General features: G+C 44.6%; 1 protein-coding gene across 1 annotated transcript; it reads right to left on the reverse strand.

Moving 5' to 3' along the window:
• Window positions 1–17,233: 17,233 nt before the first annotated feature.
• Window positions 17,234–19,063, reverse strand: LOC124018849 (cystatin-B-like). The gene is made up of 3 exons (XM_046334139.1): window positions 18,738–19,063; window positions 18,517–18,618; window positions 17,234–17,699 (listed from the first exon to the last, which is right to left on the reverse strand). The coding sequence occupies exons 1-3, from the start codon at window positions 18,804–18,806 to the stop codon at window positions 17,571–17,573; spliced, it is 300 nt and encodes a 99-aa protein (XP_046190095.1). The 5' UTR covers window positions 18,807–19,063; the 3' UTR covers window positions 17,234–17,570.
• Window positions 19,064–20,683: the final 1,620 nt, after the last annotated feature.

Here is a 20,683-nt window from a genome sequence, read left to right on the forward strand (position 1 = left end):
TATAGCAGATCATATCGTTATTATAGCAGATTATATCATTATTATAGCAGATCATATCATTATTATAGCAGATCATATCATTATTATAGCAGATCATTATTATAGCAGATCATATCGTTATTATAGCAAATGATGTAATAATTTCCATATTAATACAGTATTTGCTTTCCTTTTTTATTTGCTTTGCTTTTTTGTGACCAAATTAATATTTTTGATTTTGTAATTTTACAAGACAGGATATCAATATATATATTTGTCATATTTACAGCCATATTTATATGTCAAAATATTCCTTCTGGTATTATCATCATGGGAACTCCATAGTCATGTATTCCCGCCTACTGTGGAGAGACAAAGCACAGACTTACCACAGAGAGGGCTCCGGTCAGAAGAGGGGGAGACCCTGAGAGAGGGAGGGGTGTTTTATAAGTTAATTATTTATCCATTTTCTTGTGTTAAATGCACAATTTAGCCATAGAAAGGGACCTATACACTATGAACATAGAAGAAAACATCTACCAACTTTTCCAGCTCTGCTCTGCCTACAGTACAAGTTGTGTACAGTACAGGTGTTAAATCAGGGTTATACTGTACACAGTGGTTCATCTTTGACTGGAGGCATCCATTCATAACACTGCAGCTCTTAGGTTTACTACTCAATTTACAACACAATTGCTCTCTCTCTCTCTCTCTCTCTCACACACACACACACACACATACACACACTCTTTCTTTTACTTACTGCATGTATGAGGTGCCTGAGCCAGGCAGCCCACTACAAGGCACATCAACAACACATTTACATTTTACATTACATTACATTTAAGTCATTTAGCAGACGCTCTTATCCAGAGCGACTTACAAATTGGTGCATTCACCTTATGACATCCAGTGGAACAACCACTTTACAATAGTGCATCTAAATATTTTAGGGGGGGTGAGAAGGATTACTTTATCCTATCCTAGGTATTCCTTAAAGAGGTGGGGTTTCAGGTGTCTCCGGAAGGTGGTGATTGACTCCGCTGTCCTGGCGTCGTGAGGGAGTTTGTTCCACCATTGGGGAGCCAGAGCAGCGAACAGTTTTGACTGAGCTGAGCGGGAACTGTACTTCCTCAGTGGTAGGGAGGCGAGCAGGCCAGAGGTGGATGAACGCAGTGCCCTTATTTGGGTGTAGGGCCTGATCAGAGCCTGGAGGTACTGAGGTGCCGTTCCCCTCACAGCTCCGTAGGCAAGCACCATGGTCTTGTAGCGGATGCGAGCTTCAACTGGAAGCCAGTGGAGAGAGCGGAGGAGCGGGGTGACGTGAGAGAACTTGGGAAGGTTGAACACTAGACGGGCTGCGGCGTTCTGGATGAGTTGTAGGGGTTTAATGGCACAGGCAGGGAGCCCAGCCAACAGCGAGTTGCAGTAATCCAGACGGGAGATGACAAGTGCCTGGATTAGGACCTGCGCCGCTTCCTGTGTGAGGCAGGGTCGTACTCTGCGGATGTTGTAGAGCATGAACCTACAGGAACGGGCCACCGCCTTGATGTTAGTTGAGAACGACAGTTTGTTGTCCAGGATCACGCCAAGGTTCTTAGCGCTCTGGGAGGAGGACACAATGGAGTTGTCAACCGTGATGGCGAGATCATGGAACGGGCAGTCCTTCCCCGGGAGGAAGAGCAGCTCCGTCTTGCCGAAGTTCAGCTTGAGGTGGTGATCCGTCATCCACACTGATATGTCTGCCAGACATGCAGAGATGCGATTCGCCACCTGGTCATCAGAAGGGGGAAAGGAGAAGATTAATTGTGTGTCGTCTGCATAGCAATGATAGGAGAGACCATGTGAGGTTATGACAGAGCCAAGTGACTTGGTGTATAGCGAGAATAGGAGAGGGCCTAGAACAGAGCCCTGGGGGACACCAGTGGTGAGAGCGCGTGGTGAGGAGACAGATTCTCGCCACGCCACCTGGTAGGAGCGACCTGTCAGGTAGGACGCAATCCAAGCGTGGGCCGCGCCGGAGATGCCCAACTCGGAGAGGGTGGAGAGGAGGATCTGATGGTTCACAGTATCGAAGGCAGCCGATAGGTCTAGAAGGATGAGAGCAGAGGAGAGAGAGTTAGCTTTAGCGGTGCGGAGCGCCTCCGTGATACAGAGAAGAGCAGTCTCAGTTGAATGACTAGTCTTGAAACCTGACTGATTTGGATCAAGAAGGTCATTCTGAGAGAGATAGCGGGAGAGCTGACCAAGGACGGCACGTTCAAGAGTTTTGGAGAGAAAAGAAAGAAGGGATACTGGTCTGTAGTTGTTGACATCGGAGGGATCGAGTGTAGGTTTTTTCAGAAGGGGTGCAACTCTCGCTCTCTTGAAGACGGAAGGGACGTAGCCAGCGGTCAGGGATAAGTTGATGAGCGAGGTGAGGTAAGGGAGAAGGTCTCCGGAAATGGTCTGGAGAAGAGAGGAGGGGATAGGGTCGAGCGGGCAGGTTGTTGGGCGGCCGGCCGTCACAAGACGCGAGATTTCATCTGGAGAGAGAGGGGAGAAAGAGGTCAGAGCACAGGGTAGGGCAGTGTGAGCAGAACCAGCGGTGTTGTTTGACTTAGCAAACGAGGATCGGATGTCGTCGATCTTCTTTTCAAAATGGTTGACGAAGTCATCTGCAGAGAGGGAGGAGGGGGAGGGGGAGGAGGATTCAGGAGGGAGGAGAATGTGGCAAAGAGCTTCCTAGGGTTAGAGGCAGATGCTTGGAATTTAGAGTGGTAGAAAGTGGCTTTAGCAGCAGAGACAGAGGAGGAAAATGTAGAGAGGAGGGAGTGAAAGGATGCCAGGTCCGCAGGGAGGCGAGTTTTCCTCCATTTCCGCTCGGCCTTCCGGAGCCCTGTTCTGTGAGCTCGCATTGAGTCGTCAAGCCACGGAGCGGGAGGGGAGGACCGAGCCGGCCTGGAAGATAGGGGACATAGAGAGTCAAAGGATGCAGAAAGGGAGGAGAGGAGGGTTGAGGAGGCAGAATCAGGAGATAGGTTGGAGAAGGTTTGAGCAGAGGGAAGAGATGATAGGATGGAAGAGGAGAGAGTAGCGGGGGAGAGAGAGCGAAGGTTGGGACGGCGCGATACCATCCGAGTAGGGGCAGTGTGGGAAGTGTTGGATGAGAGCGAGAGGGAAAAGGATACAAGGTAGTGGTCGGAGACTTGGAGGGGAGTTGCAATGAGGTTAGTGGAAGAACAGCATCTAGTAAAGATGAGGTCGAGCGTATTGCCTGCCTTGTGAGTAGGGGGGAAGGTGAGAGGGTGAGGTCAAAAGGAGAGGAGTGGAAAGAAGGAGGCAGAGAGGAATGAGTCAAAGGTAGACGTGGGGAGGTTAAAGTCGCCCAGAACTGTGAGAGGTGAGCCGTCCTCAGGAAAGGAGCTTATCAAGGCATCAAGCTCATTGATGAACTCTCCGAGGGGACCTGGAGGGCGATAAATGATAAGGATGTTAAGCTTGAAAGGGCTGGTAACTGTGACAGCATGAAATTCAAAGGAGGCGATAGACAGATGGGTAAGGGGAGAAAGAGAGAATGACCACATGGGAGAGATAAGGATCCCTATGCCACCACCCCGCTGACCAGAAGCTCTCGGGGTGTGCGAGAACACGTGGGCGGACGAAGAGAGAGCAGTAGGAGTAGCAGTGTTATCTGTGGTGATCCATGTTTCTGTCAGTGCCAAGAAGTCGAGGGACTGGAGGGAGGCATAGGCTGAGATGAACTCTGCCTTGTTGGCTGCAGATCGGCAGTTCCAGAGGCTACCGGAGACCTGGAACTCCACGTGGGTCGTGCGCGCTGGGACCACCAGATTAGGGTGGCAGCGGCCACGCGGTGTGGAGCGTTTGTATGGTCTGTGCAGAGAGGAGAGAACAGGGATAGACAGACACATAGTTGACAGGCTACAGAAGAGGCTACGCTAATGCAAGGAGATTGGAATGACAAGTGGACTACACGTCTCGAATGTTCAGAAAGTTAAGCTTACGTAGCAAGAATCTTATTGACTAAAATTATTAAAAATGATACAGTACTGCTGAAGTAGGCTAGCTGGCAGTGGCTGCGTTGTTGACTTTGTAGGCTAGCTGACAGTGGCTGCGTTGTTGACACTACACTAATCAAGTCGTTCCGTTGAGTGTAGTAGTTTCTACAGTGCTGCTATTCGGGGGCTAGCTGGCTAGCTAGCAGTGTTGATTACGTTACGTTGCGTTAAAAGAACGACAATAGCTGGCTAGCTAACCTAGAAAATCGCTCTAGACTACACAATTATCTTTGATACACAGACGGCTATGTAGCTAGCTATGTAGCTAGCTATGATCAAACAAATCAAACCGTTGTGCTGTAATGAAATGAAATGAAAAATGTGATACTACCTGTGGAGCGAAGCGGAACACGAAGGTCCTCATGCTTCCAAATGTTCCACACACTCACTCACACACACCAATAAGCAGACTGACTGCTGCAGGAGCGCTTAGTCACTTCCTTATAAACAGTACGAAACTGAGGCTCCAGATCCTAGGGCCAGCACTGGATTCAGGTTTTCCTTTTCACCAGAGAGGCCCAGAAACCCCTGTCCTATGAGACCAAAGAATAATATGCTTCCATAGGCCAGGCTAATGCTGCGTTCATAACCAAGTGAGAAGTGGGAATTTACCACATACAACTGAGAAAAATCCACTTGAATGGCCCTCCAACTGGTAATTACTAGTGGGAAACTAGTCTATCATCCTGAGCTCCCACTTCTGATGTCACCTACTTAGGAAATTACCTCGATACCATCATTGTCTGCAATTAAATGCAACAACAAAGATGTATTCATAAAATAAATCTATGAATATGTTTTTTGGACACTAAAATTAGTTTACAAGCTGTACTTTTAGTTTCAGGTTTACACAGCTTGTGGAATCAGCGTTTCTCAACGAGTTCAAAAGCACGGTAACAAAAAACTAAAGCCTGTTATTTACAACTTCACAACTGGTAAAGATGGCATTTTATATGGCTTTTATGGTGTGATAGGTACGTTTCTACAAAAAAAAAGACCTTCCTATGAATACTTGCTTGTGTCACAGTTGGTCGGTGGCACCCATATTGAGGAGAACGGGCTCGTGGTAACGGGTGGAGTGGAATCAGTCAAACGCTATCAAACACATCAAACACATGGTTGGATTCCATTCCACTCCATTCCATTCGCTCCATTCCAGCCATTATTATGAGCCGTTCTCCTCTCAGCAGCCTCCACTTTGGACGGTGTTATTGTACCTGTTTTCCTCCAAGCAAATGAGCTGGTGCCACAAACTAATAAAAACAATCATTTTGATTGTGTAAATAAACTTGATCGGTATCTCAAAGTCCCCCCAACTGTAAGTACTGTATTGCTGGGGCTTGTTAAGCATTGTTGAAGGAGGAAGCTAGTAAAGCCTGTAATGGTCAGGAATAAAACAGGTCACGAGTGCTAATAGCAACATCTGTGACATCACGGTCATATGATCTCGAGAAGGCGGGCGAGTCACCTGATGCAAGGAACTGGACCATCTGAACTTATACCTCGTGAATATTATACAAGCCATCCTGGGTTGTATTCATTAGGGCACACAGCTGAAAGTGTTTTACAATGTTTATGCAACGGAAAACAAAATGAGCGTTTCTTATTGGACAAGTCTAAGTAGTCCCTCTCTGTTAGAGTCAGTTTTCTTCCATTTGGTGCCTATTGAATACAGCCATGGTGCACTAAGAGAGATGTTACAAGGTACCACTGAATTAACAAATCATTTGGAGACTCATTTGTTTGTTGTTAATGTCAGGCGCTAAACTGGTTTATCTAACCAGAGCATGGCACTACTTCCTTGTTTGGTTGAACCGTTCGAGCTACAATCCATCCAATGTTTGGTTTAGACAGCTGAAAGGAAACACAGTAACACAGTAGCAGTTTCTGTGATCTGATTGAATACAATATAAACTTCCATTGAAGAGTGTTAACATTACACACCCACCTTCCCTGCTATATGCCTCCTTCCTCAGCAGAAGACATGGGAAGCGTGCTGGGCTCATAACCCAGATGTCGATGAATCGAAACCATCAGTTGGATTCTAGCTATAAAGAGCAAACAGGGATGAAAAAAGACTCTTTTCATGGGCAGGCCTCAGACCTTCCCATGCAGATTCTTTTTCACTACTTCTGACAGTTCATATAGTTATTTCCTGTTTAACAGTGCCCTATTGACCTAATGGATAAGGCTCTGGCCTCCTAAACCAGTGATGGAGACTCATCATCAGAGTCTCATCTGGGGTGGAGGAAAGCAGAGTTGCGCAGTGGAAGCGTGCAGGGCCCATGACGCAGAGGTCGATGGATCATCCTCTGCTAAGCAAGTTTTGCTTCAACTAGCCCATATAAACATCCATTGAAGCATTTCAACATTACACACCCACCTTCCCTGCTATATGCCTCAAAAGGCAAAATAAAACAGATCAATGTCAAATGAAATCAAACATGTAGACGCTGAGATTCCTAGTCTTTTTGTAGGCTACAACAGAGGACAGACCTTAGGTGATAAGCACCTAGATACATGAGAGTGGATTCAAGGGTCAAAAAAACACTTACAGTACATTGAATTTGATTTGAAGATACAGTACAGGCTGAATTTCAACAGAATCTCAACAGTTTTCTGTGGTGAGGTCAGTAAAGGTTCAGACAATTCTCACTTCCAGAAATGGAATGACATGTCACTGAATGTGTTTCACTACACTGCTGTTTTCACCACAGGGTCAACCCTGCTGTACAGTCACCTGAGACATATGCTGACACACACACACACGCACGAGCACACACACACACACACACACACGCACGAGCACACGCACGAGCACACACACACACACACACACACACACACACACACACACACACACACACACACACACACACACACACACACACACACACACACACACACACACACACACACACACACACACACACACACACACACACACACACACACACACACACACACACACACACACACACACACACCTTGCACCTCCTGTCCATTTTAGCAGTGTTGTTGGTGAGCTTCACACAGTCGAACAGCATGAAGGGCTCCACTGTCACACAGTCCACCACCTCATCCCCTCCAAAATCTGAAACAACAACCACCAGCTGTCTAAGTTGGGGAAAGTTCACTTCTTCGAAATAATATTTGTTTCAATACGATCACGGTGAAGTTTTATTTTTTTACTTCTAGTGTAAAGCACACTCACTTTGTCAGAAATAAAGATGAGCAATAATGACTCTATACTGTTATTGTAAATGAGAATAGCATTTAATAACACTTCTACAAGAATGTGGATACTACCATGGTTATGGATAATTCGGAATGAATTGTGAACAATAATGAGTGAGAAAGTTACAGAGGGTCAAAATGATTCTCCCAAAACCATTACTGGTCATGGCGAGAGGTACAACATAATCTGAAACACAACCAAAACCTATTGCAACCGCATACAACAAGTTTGCAGAGTCACAACTTTGACATAGTCATTGTGTGCTAGGAATATGGGACCAAATACTAAACGTTTGACTACTTTTATAAGAATATTTAGGGGTGTCAATCATTTTGACCCCTACCTTTTGGAGAAAAAAGTATTACTTGTGAAACAAAATCTCTCCCTCTCAGCAATTAGTATTGATATTAAATAATATAATTTAATCCAAAATTATTATACAGCATAAAATATAGCTTGCTATTTGAATTATTTATTTTATACAGTTATTATTGTTCATCTTTACCAAGGGTGTCAATACTGTACATAAACATCTATTTGATTTGGTGAAGTCTGGCTTTGACACAATATTCATTTAAAAAGTCAATCAAATGATTCCTATTTTGAGTGGGAATAATTGTGTGTGTGGGTGGTGGTGACGTCTGGAAAAGTATAGCAATATTTCATTTTGAACTGTGTTATTAGCGTGGACAGGCGGGTCATGTTTCGGAGGACGCATGACTCGACCTTCGCCTCGTAATTTGGGGAGAAAATGGGTGAAAATATATTCTTTCGCTTGTAGCCATACCACCCTGAACATTCCTGTTAACTGGAACTACAGGGGCCTAGCCCGAACCATGGAAAACAGCCCCAGACCATTATTCCTCCTCCACCAAACTTCACAGTTGGCATTATGCATTCAGACAGGTAGCATTCTCCTGGCATCCGCCAAACCCAGATTTGTGTCGGACTGCCAGATGGTGAAGTGTGATTTATCATTCCAGACATCACGTATCCACTGCTCCAGAGTCCAATGGCGGCAAGCATTACACCACTCCAGCCGATGCTTGCGCATGGTGATCTTAGGCTTGTGTGCGAGTGCTGGGCCATGGAAACCCATTTCATGAAACCCCCTGGCAAACAGTTATTGTGCTGACGTTGCTTTCAGAGGCAGTTTGACCTCGGTAGTGAGTGTTGCAACCAAGGACAGACTATTTTGACCCGCTATGCGCTTCAGCACTCGGCGTTCCTGTTCTGTGAGCTTGTGTGGCCTAACACTTCGCGGCTGAGCCGTTATTGCTCCTAGACATTTCCACTTCACAACAACAGTACTTTTGATTGGGGAAAGCGCTAGCAGCGCAGTAATTTGACAAACTGACTTATTGGAAAGGTGGAATCCTATGACACCACTTCCTGTGTGGGTGGAGGAAGAGGAAGTGACCCGAGTGGAAGAGTTGAATCCTGTCTGCGCACTGAGACCATCTGGGACCATTTCTCTCCCCGGTCTTGCTTTTAGGCTCTGACCTATTGTCCAACCCATCGTCACTAAGCTTAAAGAGATTGTTTTGACTGTACAGATACTCCGTGTTTTCCTTATGCTGAACACTGCTACCTTTGTTGCCACTATTGTCAAGGGGAGACCCAGTGCTGTTCACAGACATAAAGACCCAATGCTGCGACCAAAGATTTTTATGACTATACCAAGATAGACCACAGCCAGTCATTTCCAAATGAGAACAAATGAGCTATAGTGGGCAGAACAAGCAAGGAGGGGGGCAGAGCTAAGCACAAGCTAGCGAGATCCTATTGACGCATTCTAGCATCATCTGCATATTTTACTCTGTGAAGTGCGCATGTGCAATAACTCAATTCTCCTTTGCACTCCTAAAAAAATGCCATTTAAAAAAAACTTTTGCAAAGATTAAAGTTTACAAACCTTAGTCCACTCTGTTCATAACATATTCTAATTTTGGAAACAGAAAACTGTATTGAGATCAAATGTTTCATTGATGAGAACATTTACAGAATGTCGGCCAAAATCCATCTTGTTCAATCTTTTCCCACTGCCCGCCAGTGGGCTTCCTCTCACTGCCCGCCAGTGGCAGTGCGGTCTCTCCTTCACTGCAGCCGAGGTGAGTAAGACATTTAAACGTGTTAACCCTCGCAAGGCTGCAGGCCCAGACGGCATCCCCAGCCGCGCTCTCAGAGCATGCGCAGACCAGCTGGCCGGTGTGTTTACGGACATATTCAATCAATCCCTATACCAGTCTGCTGTTTCCACATGCTTCAAGAGGGCCACCATTGTTCCTGTTCCCAAGAAAGCTAAGGTAACTGAGCTAAACGACTACCGCCCCGTAGCACTCACTTCCGTCATCATGAAGTGCTTTGAGAGACTAGTCAAGGACCATATCACCTCCACCCTACCTGACCCCCTAGACCCACTCCAATTTGCTTACCGCCCAAATAGGTCCACAGACGATGCAATCTCAACCACACTGCACACTGCTCTAACCCATCTGGACAAGAGGAATACCTCTGTGAGAATGCTGTTCATCGACTACAGCTCGGCATTCAACACCATAGTACCCTCCAAGCTCATCATCAAGCTCGAGACCCTGGGTCTCGACCCCGCCCTGTGCAACTGGGTACTGGACTTCCTGACGGGCCGCCCCCAGGTGGTGAGGGTAGGTAACAACATCTCCTCCCCTCTGATCCTCAACACTGGGGCCCCACAAGGGTGCGTTCTGAGCCCTCTCCTGTACTCCCTGTTCACCCACGACTGCGTGGCCACGCACGCCTCCAACTCAATCATCAAGTTTGCGGACGACACAACAGTGGTGGGCTTGATTACCAACAACGACGAGACGGCCTACAGGGAGGAGGTGAGGGCCCTCGGAGTGTGGTGTCAGGAAAATAACCTCACACTCAACGTCAACAAAACTAAGGAGATGATTGTGGACTTCAGGAAACAGCAGAGGGAACACCCCCCTATCCACATCGATGGCACAGTATTGGAGAAGGTGGAAAGTTTTAAGTTCATCGGTGTACACATCACGGACAAACTGAATTGGTCCACTCACACAGACAGCATCGTGAAGAAGGCGCAGCAGTGCCTCTTCAACCTCAGGAGGCTGAAGAAATTTGGCTTGTCACCAAAAGCACTCACAAACTTCTACAGATGCACAATCGAGAGCATCCTGGCGGGCTGTATCACCGCCTGGTACGGCAACTGCTCCGCCCTCAACCGTAAGGCTCTCCAGAGGGTAGTGAAGTCTGCACAACGCATCACCGGGGGCAAACTACTTGCCCTCCAGGACACCTACACCACCCGATGTTACAGGAAGGCCATAAAGATCATCAAGGACATCAACCACCCGAGCCACTGCCTGTTCACCCCGCTATCATCCAGAAGGCGAGGTCAGTATAGGTGCATCAAAGCTGGGACCGAGAGACTGAAAAACAGCTTCTATCTCAAGGCCATCAGACTGTTAAACAGCCACCACTAACATTGAGTGGCCGCTGCCAACACACTGACACTGACTCAACTCCAGCCACTTTAATAATGGGAATTGATGGGAATGATGTAAATATATCACTAGCCACTTTAAACAATGCTACCTTATATAATGTTACTTACCCTACATTATTCATCTCATATGCATACGTATATACTGTACACTATGTCATCGACTGCATCCTTATGTAATACATGTATCACTAGCCACTTTAACTATGCCACTTTGTTTACATACTCATCTTATATGTATATACTGTACTCGATACCATCTACTGTATCTTGCCTATGCTGCTCTGTACCATCACTCATTCATATATCCTTATGTACATATTCTTTATCCCCTTACACTGTGTATAAGACAGTAGTTTAGGAATTGTTAGTTAGATTACTTGTTGGTTATCACTGCATTGTCGGAACTAGAAGCACAAGCATTTCGCTACACTCGCATTAACATCTGCTAACCATGTGTATGTGACAAATACATTTGATTTGATTTGATTTGGCCTTCCTCTCACTGCCCGCCAGTGGGCTTCCTCTCCCTACCTATTTGGAAGTCAGTGGAGACACCAAGCGGATGCTTCACATTTAAACATCCAGTGAAATATCTGTCTCATTGTTCTATCTGTGCTTCTACTAAGTGATTCTGTAGCCATTTTGTTATAGCTATTGTTTGGTAGCTCTTCAATACTGCCCAGAGTCCTACACATATCCTGTTCCTAAAGTAACTTTGGAGGAAAACAAGAGTTATTGGGTTCTTTGTCTCTGTGTAACTCTTCTTTATGTGTTACTTTTTGGGGCTTGGGGCCCCTCATGTTGCCTTTTTACACTGAGGCATGGTACTGCCTGAACCTCCCCATCACCTGGGAGAAACCATCTAGAGTGAACCGCACCACTCTTTCCTCCACAACGGATCTGTAGCTGTACGGGATGAACCACCACTTGTCTGGGTTCAGGAATGGTTTGACCCACAGTAGATTCTTTACCTGTGTTATCAGACTCTCTTGGCTTTCTGCATGGCAATAGGCATACCAATCTGGCTTGTTCCACTGTCTTCTGAGGGGTGCCCAGCTACTTGTGATTGACAGACAGGGAGTAGGCTGCCTTGAGGAAGGTTTGTAGCTCCTGTTTGCTATAGTGACCATGCCCTTGTCTGTTTTGGTGGGTTGGCCAAGTGTTTGTCTGCATTTTACCCACACAGGAGAGAGACAGGGATGAGAGAGAGAAAGATATAATAATGGCATAATATCAAGTAAAATGTTAACAGGCAGACGTGCTACAGTGCTCACCTATAGCAGTAAGCTCCAGCCTCTCTAGAATAATTATTTTCTTACTTATTCATCACAAGCGCCAAAAAACAACAACCACAAAACAGAGAAAGAGAGGACTCACCACATTGGTCAGCGCGTATAGTGAGGCATACTGGCTGTACATCACTGCCATTTTGGCTGCCTCAGCTGCTTAGAGGAGACGATGGCCACTGTCACCAAGGAAACAGTGCTCCAGACATAAATACAGTACATACACTAAGGTCATACAGGGGTCAGAGATATTAGAAAAATATCATCAATATCATAATATCATAAATCATCAAATTTATGCTGATGTCATAGTGTATCTTTAGGACACAAGTTATTGCATTGGTTAAGACTGAGTGCTCAACAAGTCAATGCCCGGACTGGTCTTAAACACAAGTCTAAATGTGGACCCAATGAGATGCCATCAGAGTCCAGCAACTGTGGGGCATATATTTTGGGGATTTGGGGTTTTGGGAACTCATATTTGAGGCATTTTCACATCTACATTTGAAGTCGGAAGTTTACATACACCTTAGACAAGTACATTTAAACTCAGTTTTTCACAATTCCTTACATTTAATCCTAGGAAAAATTCCATGTTTTAGGTCAATTAGGATCACCACTTTATTTTAAGAATGTGAAATGTCAGAAAAATAGGAGAAAATGATTTATTTAAGCTTTTATTTATTTCATCAAATTCCCAATGGATCAGAAGTTTACAAACACTCAATTAGCATTTGGTAGCCTTCCACAAGCTTCCCACAATAAGTTGGGTGAATTTTGGCCCATTTCTCTTGACAGAGCTGGTGTAACTGAGTCAGGTTTGTAGGCCTCCTTGCTCGCACACGCTTTTTCAGTTCTGCCCACAAATTTGCTATAGGATTGAGGTCAGGGTTTGTGATGGACAATGCAATACCTTGACTTTGCTGTCCTTAAGCCATTTTGCCACAACTTGGGAAGTATTTTTAATTTTTTACATTTTTTATTTATTTCACCTTTATTTAACCAGGTAGGCTAGTTGAGAACAAGTTCTTATTTGCAACTGCGACCTGGCCAAGATAAAGCATAGCAGTGTGAACAGACAACACAGAGTTACACATGGAGTAAACAATTAACAAGTCAATAACACAGTAGAAAAAAAGGGGAGTCTATATACATTGTGTGCAAAAGGCATGAGGAGGTAGGCGAATAATTACAATTTTGCAGATTAACACTGGAGTGATAAATGATCAGATGGTATTTACAGGTAGAGATATTGGTGTGCAAAAGAGCAGAAAAGTAAATAAAAACAGTATGGGGATGAGGTAGGTGAAAATGGGTGGGCTATTTACCAATAGACTATGTACAGCTGCAGCGATCGGTTAGCTGCTCAGATAACAGATGTTTGAAGTTGGTGAGGGAGATAAAAGTCTCCAACTTCAGCGATTTTTGCAATTCGTTCCAGTCACAGGCAGCAGAGTACTGGAACGAAAGGCGGCCAAATGAGGTGTTGGCTTTATGGATGATCAGTGAGATACATCTGCTGGAGCGCGTGTTACGGATGGGTGTTGCCATCGTGACCAGTGAACTGAGATAAGGCGGAGCTTTACCTAGCATGGACTTGTAGATGACCTGGAGCCAGTGGGTCTGGCGATGAATATGTAGCGAGGGCCAGCCGACTGGAGCGTACAAGTCGCAGTGGTGGGTGGTATAAGGTGCTTTAGTGACAAAACGGATGGCACTGTGATAAACTGCATCCAGTTTGCTGAGTAGAGTGTTGGAAGCAATTTTGTAGATGACATCGCCAAAGTCGAGGATCGGTAGGATAGTCAGTTTTACGAGGGTAAGTTTGGCGGCGTGAGTGAAGGAGGCTTTGTTGCGGAATAGAAAGCCGACTCTTGATTTTATTTTCGATTGGAGATGTTTGATATGAGTCTGGAAGGAGAGTTTACAGTATAGCCAGACACCTAGGTACTTATAGATGTCCACATATTCAAGGTCGGAACCATCCAGGGTGGTGATGCTGGTCAGGCGTGCGGATGCAGGCAGTGAACGGTTGAAAAGCATGCATTTGGTTTTACTAGCGTTTAAGAGCAGTTGGAGGCCACGGAAGGAGTGTTGTATGGCATTGAAGCTCGTTTGGAAGTTAGATAGCACAGTGTCCAAGGACGGGCCGGAAGTATATAGAATGGTGTCGTCTGCGTAGAGGTGGATCAGGGAATCGCCCGAAGCAAGAGCAACATCATTGATATATACAGAGAAAAAAGTTGGCCCGAGAATTGAACCCTGTGGCACCCCCATAGAGACTGCCAGAGGACCGGACAGCATGCCCTCCGATTTGACACACTGAACTCTGTCTGCAAAGTAATTGGTGAACCAGGCAAGGCAGTCAGCCGAAAAACCGAGGCTACTGTGTCTGCCGATAAGAATATGGTGATTGACAGAGTTGAAAGCCTTGGCAAGGTCGATGAAGACGGCTGCACAGTACTGTCTTTTATCGATGGCGGTTATGATATCGTTTAGTACCTTGAGCGTGGCTGAGGTGCACCCGTGACCGGCTCGGAAACTAGATTGCACAGCGGAGAAGGTACGGTGGGATTCGAGATGGTCAGTGACCTGTTTGTTGTCTTGGCTTTCGAAGACCTTAGATAGGCAGGGCAGGATGGATATAGGTCTGTAACAGTTTGGGTCCAGGGTGTCTCCCCCTTTGAAGAGGGGGATGACTGCGGCAGCTTTCCAATCCTTGGGGATCTCAGACGATATGAAAGAGAGGTTGAACAGGCTGGTAATAGGGCAGAGTAATGGTATAATAATGTGTTGTATTGTAGATGTGTAGTGATGTATTAATGTGCTGTATTGTAGATGTGTAGTGGTGTAATAATGTGTTGTGTTGTATTGTAGTGGTAGAGTAGTGGTGTAATAATGTGTTGTGTAATGTACTTTTTTATTTTACCCTTACCATTTTGGGTGATGTAATTGCCTTAATTTTGTTTGGACCCCAGTAAGAGTAGCTGCTGCCTTGGCAGGAACGAACAGGGATCCATAATAAACCCAGGAAGAGTAGCTGCTGCCTTGGCAGGAACGAACAGGGATCCATAATATACCCCAGGAAGAGTAGCTGCTGCCTTGACAGGAACAAATAGGGATCCATAATAAACCCCAGGAAGAGTGCTGCTGCCTTGGCAGGAACTAATGAGAATCCTTAATAAACCCCAGGAAGACCCCCCACCCCCTCTAGTCAAGTGACTGTCTGAGCTGCTCTGATCCACTACCCCCCCCCTCATCCCCTCTTACAGTCAAGTAACTGTCTGAGCTGCTCTGACCCACTACCCCCCCACCCCCTCTACAGCCAAGTGACTGTCTGAGCTGCTCTGACCCACTCTCCAATCTCCATAGACAACCATGGGCAATAGAATGGCCTTACTGAAGAGCTCAGTGACTTTCAACGTGGCACCGTCATAGGATGCCACCTTGCCAACAAGTCAGTTCGTCAGGGACCACTGAGTGTTGAAGCGCGTAAAAATTGTCTGTCCTCAGCTACAACACTCACTACCTAGTTCCAAACTTCCTCTGGAAGCAAAGTCGGCACAAGAACTGTTCGTTGGGAGCTTCATGAAATGGTTTCCCATGGCTCAGCAGCCACACACAAGCCTAAGATCACCATGCGCAATGCCAAGCGTCGGCTGGAGTGGTGTAAAGCTCGCCGCCATTGGACTCTAGAGCATTGGAAATGCGTTCTCTGGAGTGATGAATCACGCTTCACCATCTAGCAGTCTGAATCTGGATTTGGCGGATGCCAGCAAAACGCTACCTGCCCCAATGCTTGGTACTAACTGTAAAGTTTGGTGGAGGAGGAATAATGGTCTGGGGATGTTTTTCATGGTTCAGCCTTGGCCCTTTAGTTCCAGTGAAGGGAAATCTTAACGTTACAGCATACAGTGACATTCTAGACGATTCTGTGCTTCCAAATTTTTGGAAACAGTTTGGCGAAGGCCCTTTCCTATTTCAGCATGACAATGCTCCTGTGCATAAAGCCAGTGGTGTAAAGTACTTAAGTAACAACATAGTAAAATATAGAAAGTAAAAGTACTACTTACAGTTGAAGTCGGAAGTTTACATACACTTAGGTTGGAGTCATTAAAACTCGTTTTTCAACCACCACAAACTATAGTTTTGGCATGTCCGTTAGGATTTGTGTTTCATAAGTCTGCCTGATCAGAGGCAGTAGGGATGACTTGATTAGTGCGTGAGTTTAAATATTTTCCTGTCCTGCTAAGCATTTAAAATAAATGTAATGAGTACTTTTGGGTGTCAGGGAAAATGTATGGAGTAAAAAGTACATTATTTTCTTTAGGAATGTAGTGAAGTAAAAGTAGTCAAAAATATAAATAGTAAAGTAGATACGCCAAAAAAGTACTTACAGTTTAAGTCGTAAGTTTACATACAACTTATCCAAATACATTTAAACTCAGTTTTCAAAATTCCCTGTCGTAGGTCAGTTAGGATCACCACTTTATTTTAAGAATGTGAAATGTCAGAGTAATAGGACGTACTGAAATTCTCTAAAATGACATTGGAGGCAGTTTATGGTAGAGAAATTAACATTAAATTCTCTGTCAACAGCTCTGATGGACATTCCTGTAGTCAGCATGCCAATTGCATGCTCACTCAAAACCTGAGACATCTGTGACATTGTGTTGTGTGACAAAACTGCACATTTTAGAGTGGCCTTTTATTGTTCCCAGCACAAGGTGCACCTGTGTAAGGATACTTTTTTATTTATTTAAATCAGCTTCTTGATATGCCTCACCTGTCCATTGGATGGATTTTCTTGGAAAAGGGGAAATGCTGACTAACAGGAATGTAAACAAATGTATGCATAAAACTTAAGAAATACACCACATGACCAAAAGTATGTGGACACCTGCTCGTCAAACATCTCATTCTAAAATCATGGGAATTAATATGGAGCTTGTCCCCCAGTTGCTGCTGTAACAGACTCCACTCTTCTTTCCACTACATTTACATTACATTTAAGTCATTTAGCAGACGCTCTTATCCTAAATGTTGGAACATTGCTGCAGGGACTTGCTTCCAGGCTGGTGTTAACCTGTCACCTGAGAGCAATGGGTTGATCCAGGTTTGAAATTGTGTTCAAAGACCATCGATAATGGACAAGGAATTCATCTTCGTTACAAAGTATTATGATTTATTAACCATGTGGCAAAATAGTATATTGTCTTTAATTGAGTAGGCAAATATACATTCATGTTTGGAGCTCATTCATTATTTCAATTTCCCTTCATACATGAAGGTTTCCTTTCAGCTACATACTATAAAATCATTTGAAGAAACACTGAAAACTGATATTAAAAGGCTACCTGGGCTGTAGAATGACCATAGATCTATTATGTGTAGGGAAAGGAGGCTGTAGTGTATTGGGTAGGCACCAGGGTTCGGCTCGGACTGCGGCTGGGTCACAGGGGTCATTAGAAGTACTTGATGGGGTCAAAGGTCAGGGTGAATTAGAAGTACTCGATGGGGTCACTGTGGGCTTTGGACTCCTGCAGGCTGGTCAGCTCCAGTTTGCTTCCGGCGTGTGGCAGCATTTTATACACGCGCAGGTGGACATGGTCTTCACCACCAACATGAACCTGTAAGACACAAGAGAGATGAGGTCAGAGTCAGGCAGTTGGACACAGTGGTAAGAACAGAGAACAGGTCAAATCGGTCACACACACATTTGTAACAGTATAGATAGCAGATGTTATTACGAGTGTAGTGAAATGCTTGTGCTTCTAGTTCCGACAGTGCAGCAATATCTAACAATTCCACAACTACCTAAACACACACAAATCTAAGTGAAGGACTGGAATAAGAATATATACATATATGGATGAGGGTTAGAGGTCTCTAACAACTGACAAGTTACATCTATTCATGTTTAATGGAACATGTGAAATGGAATCCAGTATCAATGCACTGAAATGCAGTCTGTGTCCACTGGCCACTTGGCTTACAGTGTAACAATGTAGGTTACTGAAAGAGTACTGTCAAATAAACATCCCTCTTTAGTTACACATTACAGGGCCCTTTTTACTGGGTCATTATTCCTGTAATTAAAGTGTAACATGTATTGTAATGACCCATTACTACACTATTTACCCTGTACTAGGGTTAGATAACCTTTATTTAACTAGGCAATTCAGTTAAAAACAAATTATTATTTACAATGACGGTCTACACCGGGCAAACCCGGAAGACAATTGTGTGCCGCCCTATGGGACTCCCAATCACGGCCAGATGTGACACAGCCTGGATAGGGCTAAGAAGTGTGTACTGTAGGGCTGTACCTTAGGGCTGAGGTTAGGAAGAATGAGTAATTGCAATATTTGTTGCACTGTAATTACGTACCACAGTAATAAGGGGACAGTAATGTAAAGTGTTACGTAGCAAGAAATAATCTGAAACCTTGATGAAGAAGTTGGTCCCTGCCACCAACTGAGTCTTGTAAATTTTCGCTGTGAAAACGTCAAAATTCCTCCCCGTTTTCTGCTCTGCATGCGGCTTCATCTGTGGGCAAAAACATGGTTATCTTTTAGTAGCTACAATTTTAGTAGACTACATTTGGTGGGGTATGGCGTTCATTAATCGATCTACACAGACACTGACAGTCCCCTTTCCTCTCTCACCTCATCACAAATCTTCTGCACCTCCTCAGTGGCATCCTTTGGCCCAGTTGTTCCTCCACACAATGGCATCTTTACTGTCAGACTGACCGAACACCGTCACTGAAACTATCGCACGTTATACCAAATACCACATTCGCCCACTTTAACACCAAAGACAAAACAACAAGTCACATGTTTCACCGGATATTAAATCTGAAACATCCGGTTGAAATGTCCACTCCCCACCAAATAGAGAGAGGCTATTCGGACCATTGAGGTATAAGGAGAACATGCCGACAAACCTGGTGCTCAGATTGATTATAGGAGAGAGATTCTATGCTGCTAGCCTCATGTCATGAATATGTAGATCCACCTCGAGCGAACTGCGATATAAAGTATTTTTTAAATCAAAGTTGCCGGGATGTCAGGTGTCCTACTTAAGCATTACGAAAGTTTTTTTCCCCACGCGTAACAAATAAGACATACATTTTTTTGTTTACCAAATTCGACATTCATTGACCACTATACAAAACTCCTGGCGAAATAACTGCCAAGCGACTGCTTCATAATTATACATCCGGTGAAATCGGTCTCATTGTCCTATCTGTGTGTATACCAACACAGTCTACCCGTAATATGTGCTTACATGAACAAATAAGCACAATGTTTTTAGGTACTAATAGCACAAACTCAATAGCAGAGGCCTGATGCCACGCCCCTTCTTAATCTCTAAACGCGACGCGCCCTGAGTTTATGCTGTTTGTACACAGAAACAACTGTTTATTTGAATGCAGATATCTATTTTACGGTGAGAACGCGAGGTAAAATTATCGGACAAGAAAATACAAATAATCTAGTATTCACTGTATTTCGGTCGGCATAACTCTAAACTCTTAATTTATTTCAATCAGTTACGGATATTGGTTCATCTTGTAGACAGGAAGTGATATGTATTCGTAAAACCAACAGTATCAAAGATGTTCTCACCTATCTGTGACAGTATCTTGTATGTTAAGGTTAGCAACCCTAGTGAACATTGGGCTTAGATAGCTGTTTGCCGTTAATTATGTAAAATGTTTTCAATAATACCAAATCGTGGAAGCACATGGAAATACATTTATGTTGTCAGTCACCTGGACAAAAAAGGTCTAAGGCTTCGCACTTTTCGTGCGTAAACAAACAACTAAATAGGTACATAACACTTCGCATGTCTTGCGGCCTTAGACCTTTTTTTGTCCAGGCCTTGGGTGAATTATGTTGCCTCTGCTGTACCTCTAGCCATTGGACAAGAGCAAGGCTCGTGGTAAGAGCAGCTGACTGTCTCTTTACAGCTCACACTCTCAGGTCAGTTCCGGTACCTATTTAGTTTGTGTTTGTTCACGCATGTAAAGTGTAACATTTTTTTCCTAAATATATAACATATGCCAGTCCTGGCTGTCTCATGTTAATTGTATATTATTGTAATCAAAAGTCACAGCGGAGGACATGAACCTAACCGGAACAGGTGACCATATTGCAGCTAATGGCAGGGGTGAGTATCCCCCTAAATAGAGCTTTACCCTGGGGCATCTGACCCTAAAACAGGGTTTCTCCACCACCACCCCCAGAAGTTTCACATTTTTGTTTTAACCCTAATGTAATGATGCCCACTTAGTTGGGAAGGAAGTTCAGGGAGTGAGTGTTTCAATAAATAAACACAAAACAAGAGCACACGGTCTTAACACCGGAGCATAAACAATAACACCTGGCGAAGGAACCAAAGGGAGTTACATATATAGGGAAGGTAATCAGAGAGGTGATGGAGTCCAGGTGAGTCTGATGATGTGCAGGTGTGCATAATGCTGTGCCTGGTGACCTAGAGGCCAGAGGGGGAGCACACGTGACACCTAAACAGCCACACCGGATTTAATTTGTCAAAGGCTTGATAATTAGTTGACTAATTGAACCATGTGTGTCAGTTAAGAGTT

The sequence above is a fragment of the Oncorhynchus gorbuscha genome, unplaced genomic scaffold, assembly GCF_021184085.1.
Source record: "Oncorhynchus gorbuscha isolate QuinsamMale2020 ecotype Even-year unplaced genomic scaffold, OgorEven_v1.0 Un_scaffold_58:::fragment_4:::debris, whole genome shotgun sequence".
Classification (NCBI taxonomy): domain Eukaryota; kingdom Metazoa; phylum Chordata; class Actinopteri; order Salmoniformes; family Salmonidae; genus Oncorhynchus; species Oncorhynchus gorbuscha.

What these genes read in the sequence shown, in the direction of transcription:
- LOC124018849 (XM_046334139.1), bottom strand. Translation starts at nt 18,806, where the DNA reads ATGCCATTGTGTGGAGGAACAACTGGGCCAAAGGATGCCACTGAGGAG. An exon ending in TGCAGAAGATTTGTGATGAG is followed by an intron (nt 18,619 to 18,737) that starts GTGAGAGAGGAA and finishes TTTTGCCCACAG; the next exon opens with ATGAAGCCGCATGCAGAGCA. An exon ending in GGACCAACTTCTTCATCAAG is followed by an intron (nt 17,700 to 18,516) that starts GTTTCAGATTAT and finishes TGTGTCTTACAG; the next exon opens with GTTCATGTTGGTGGTGAAGA.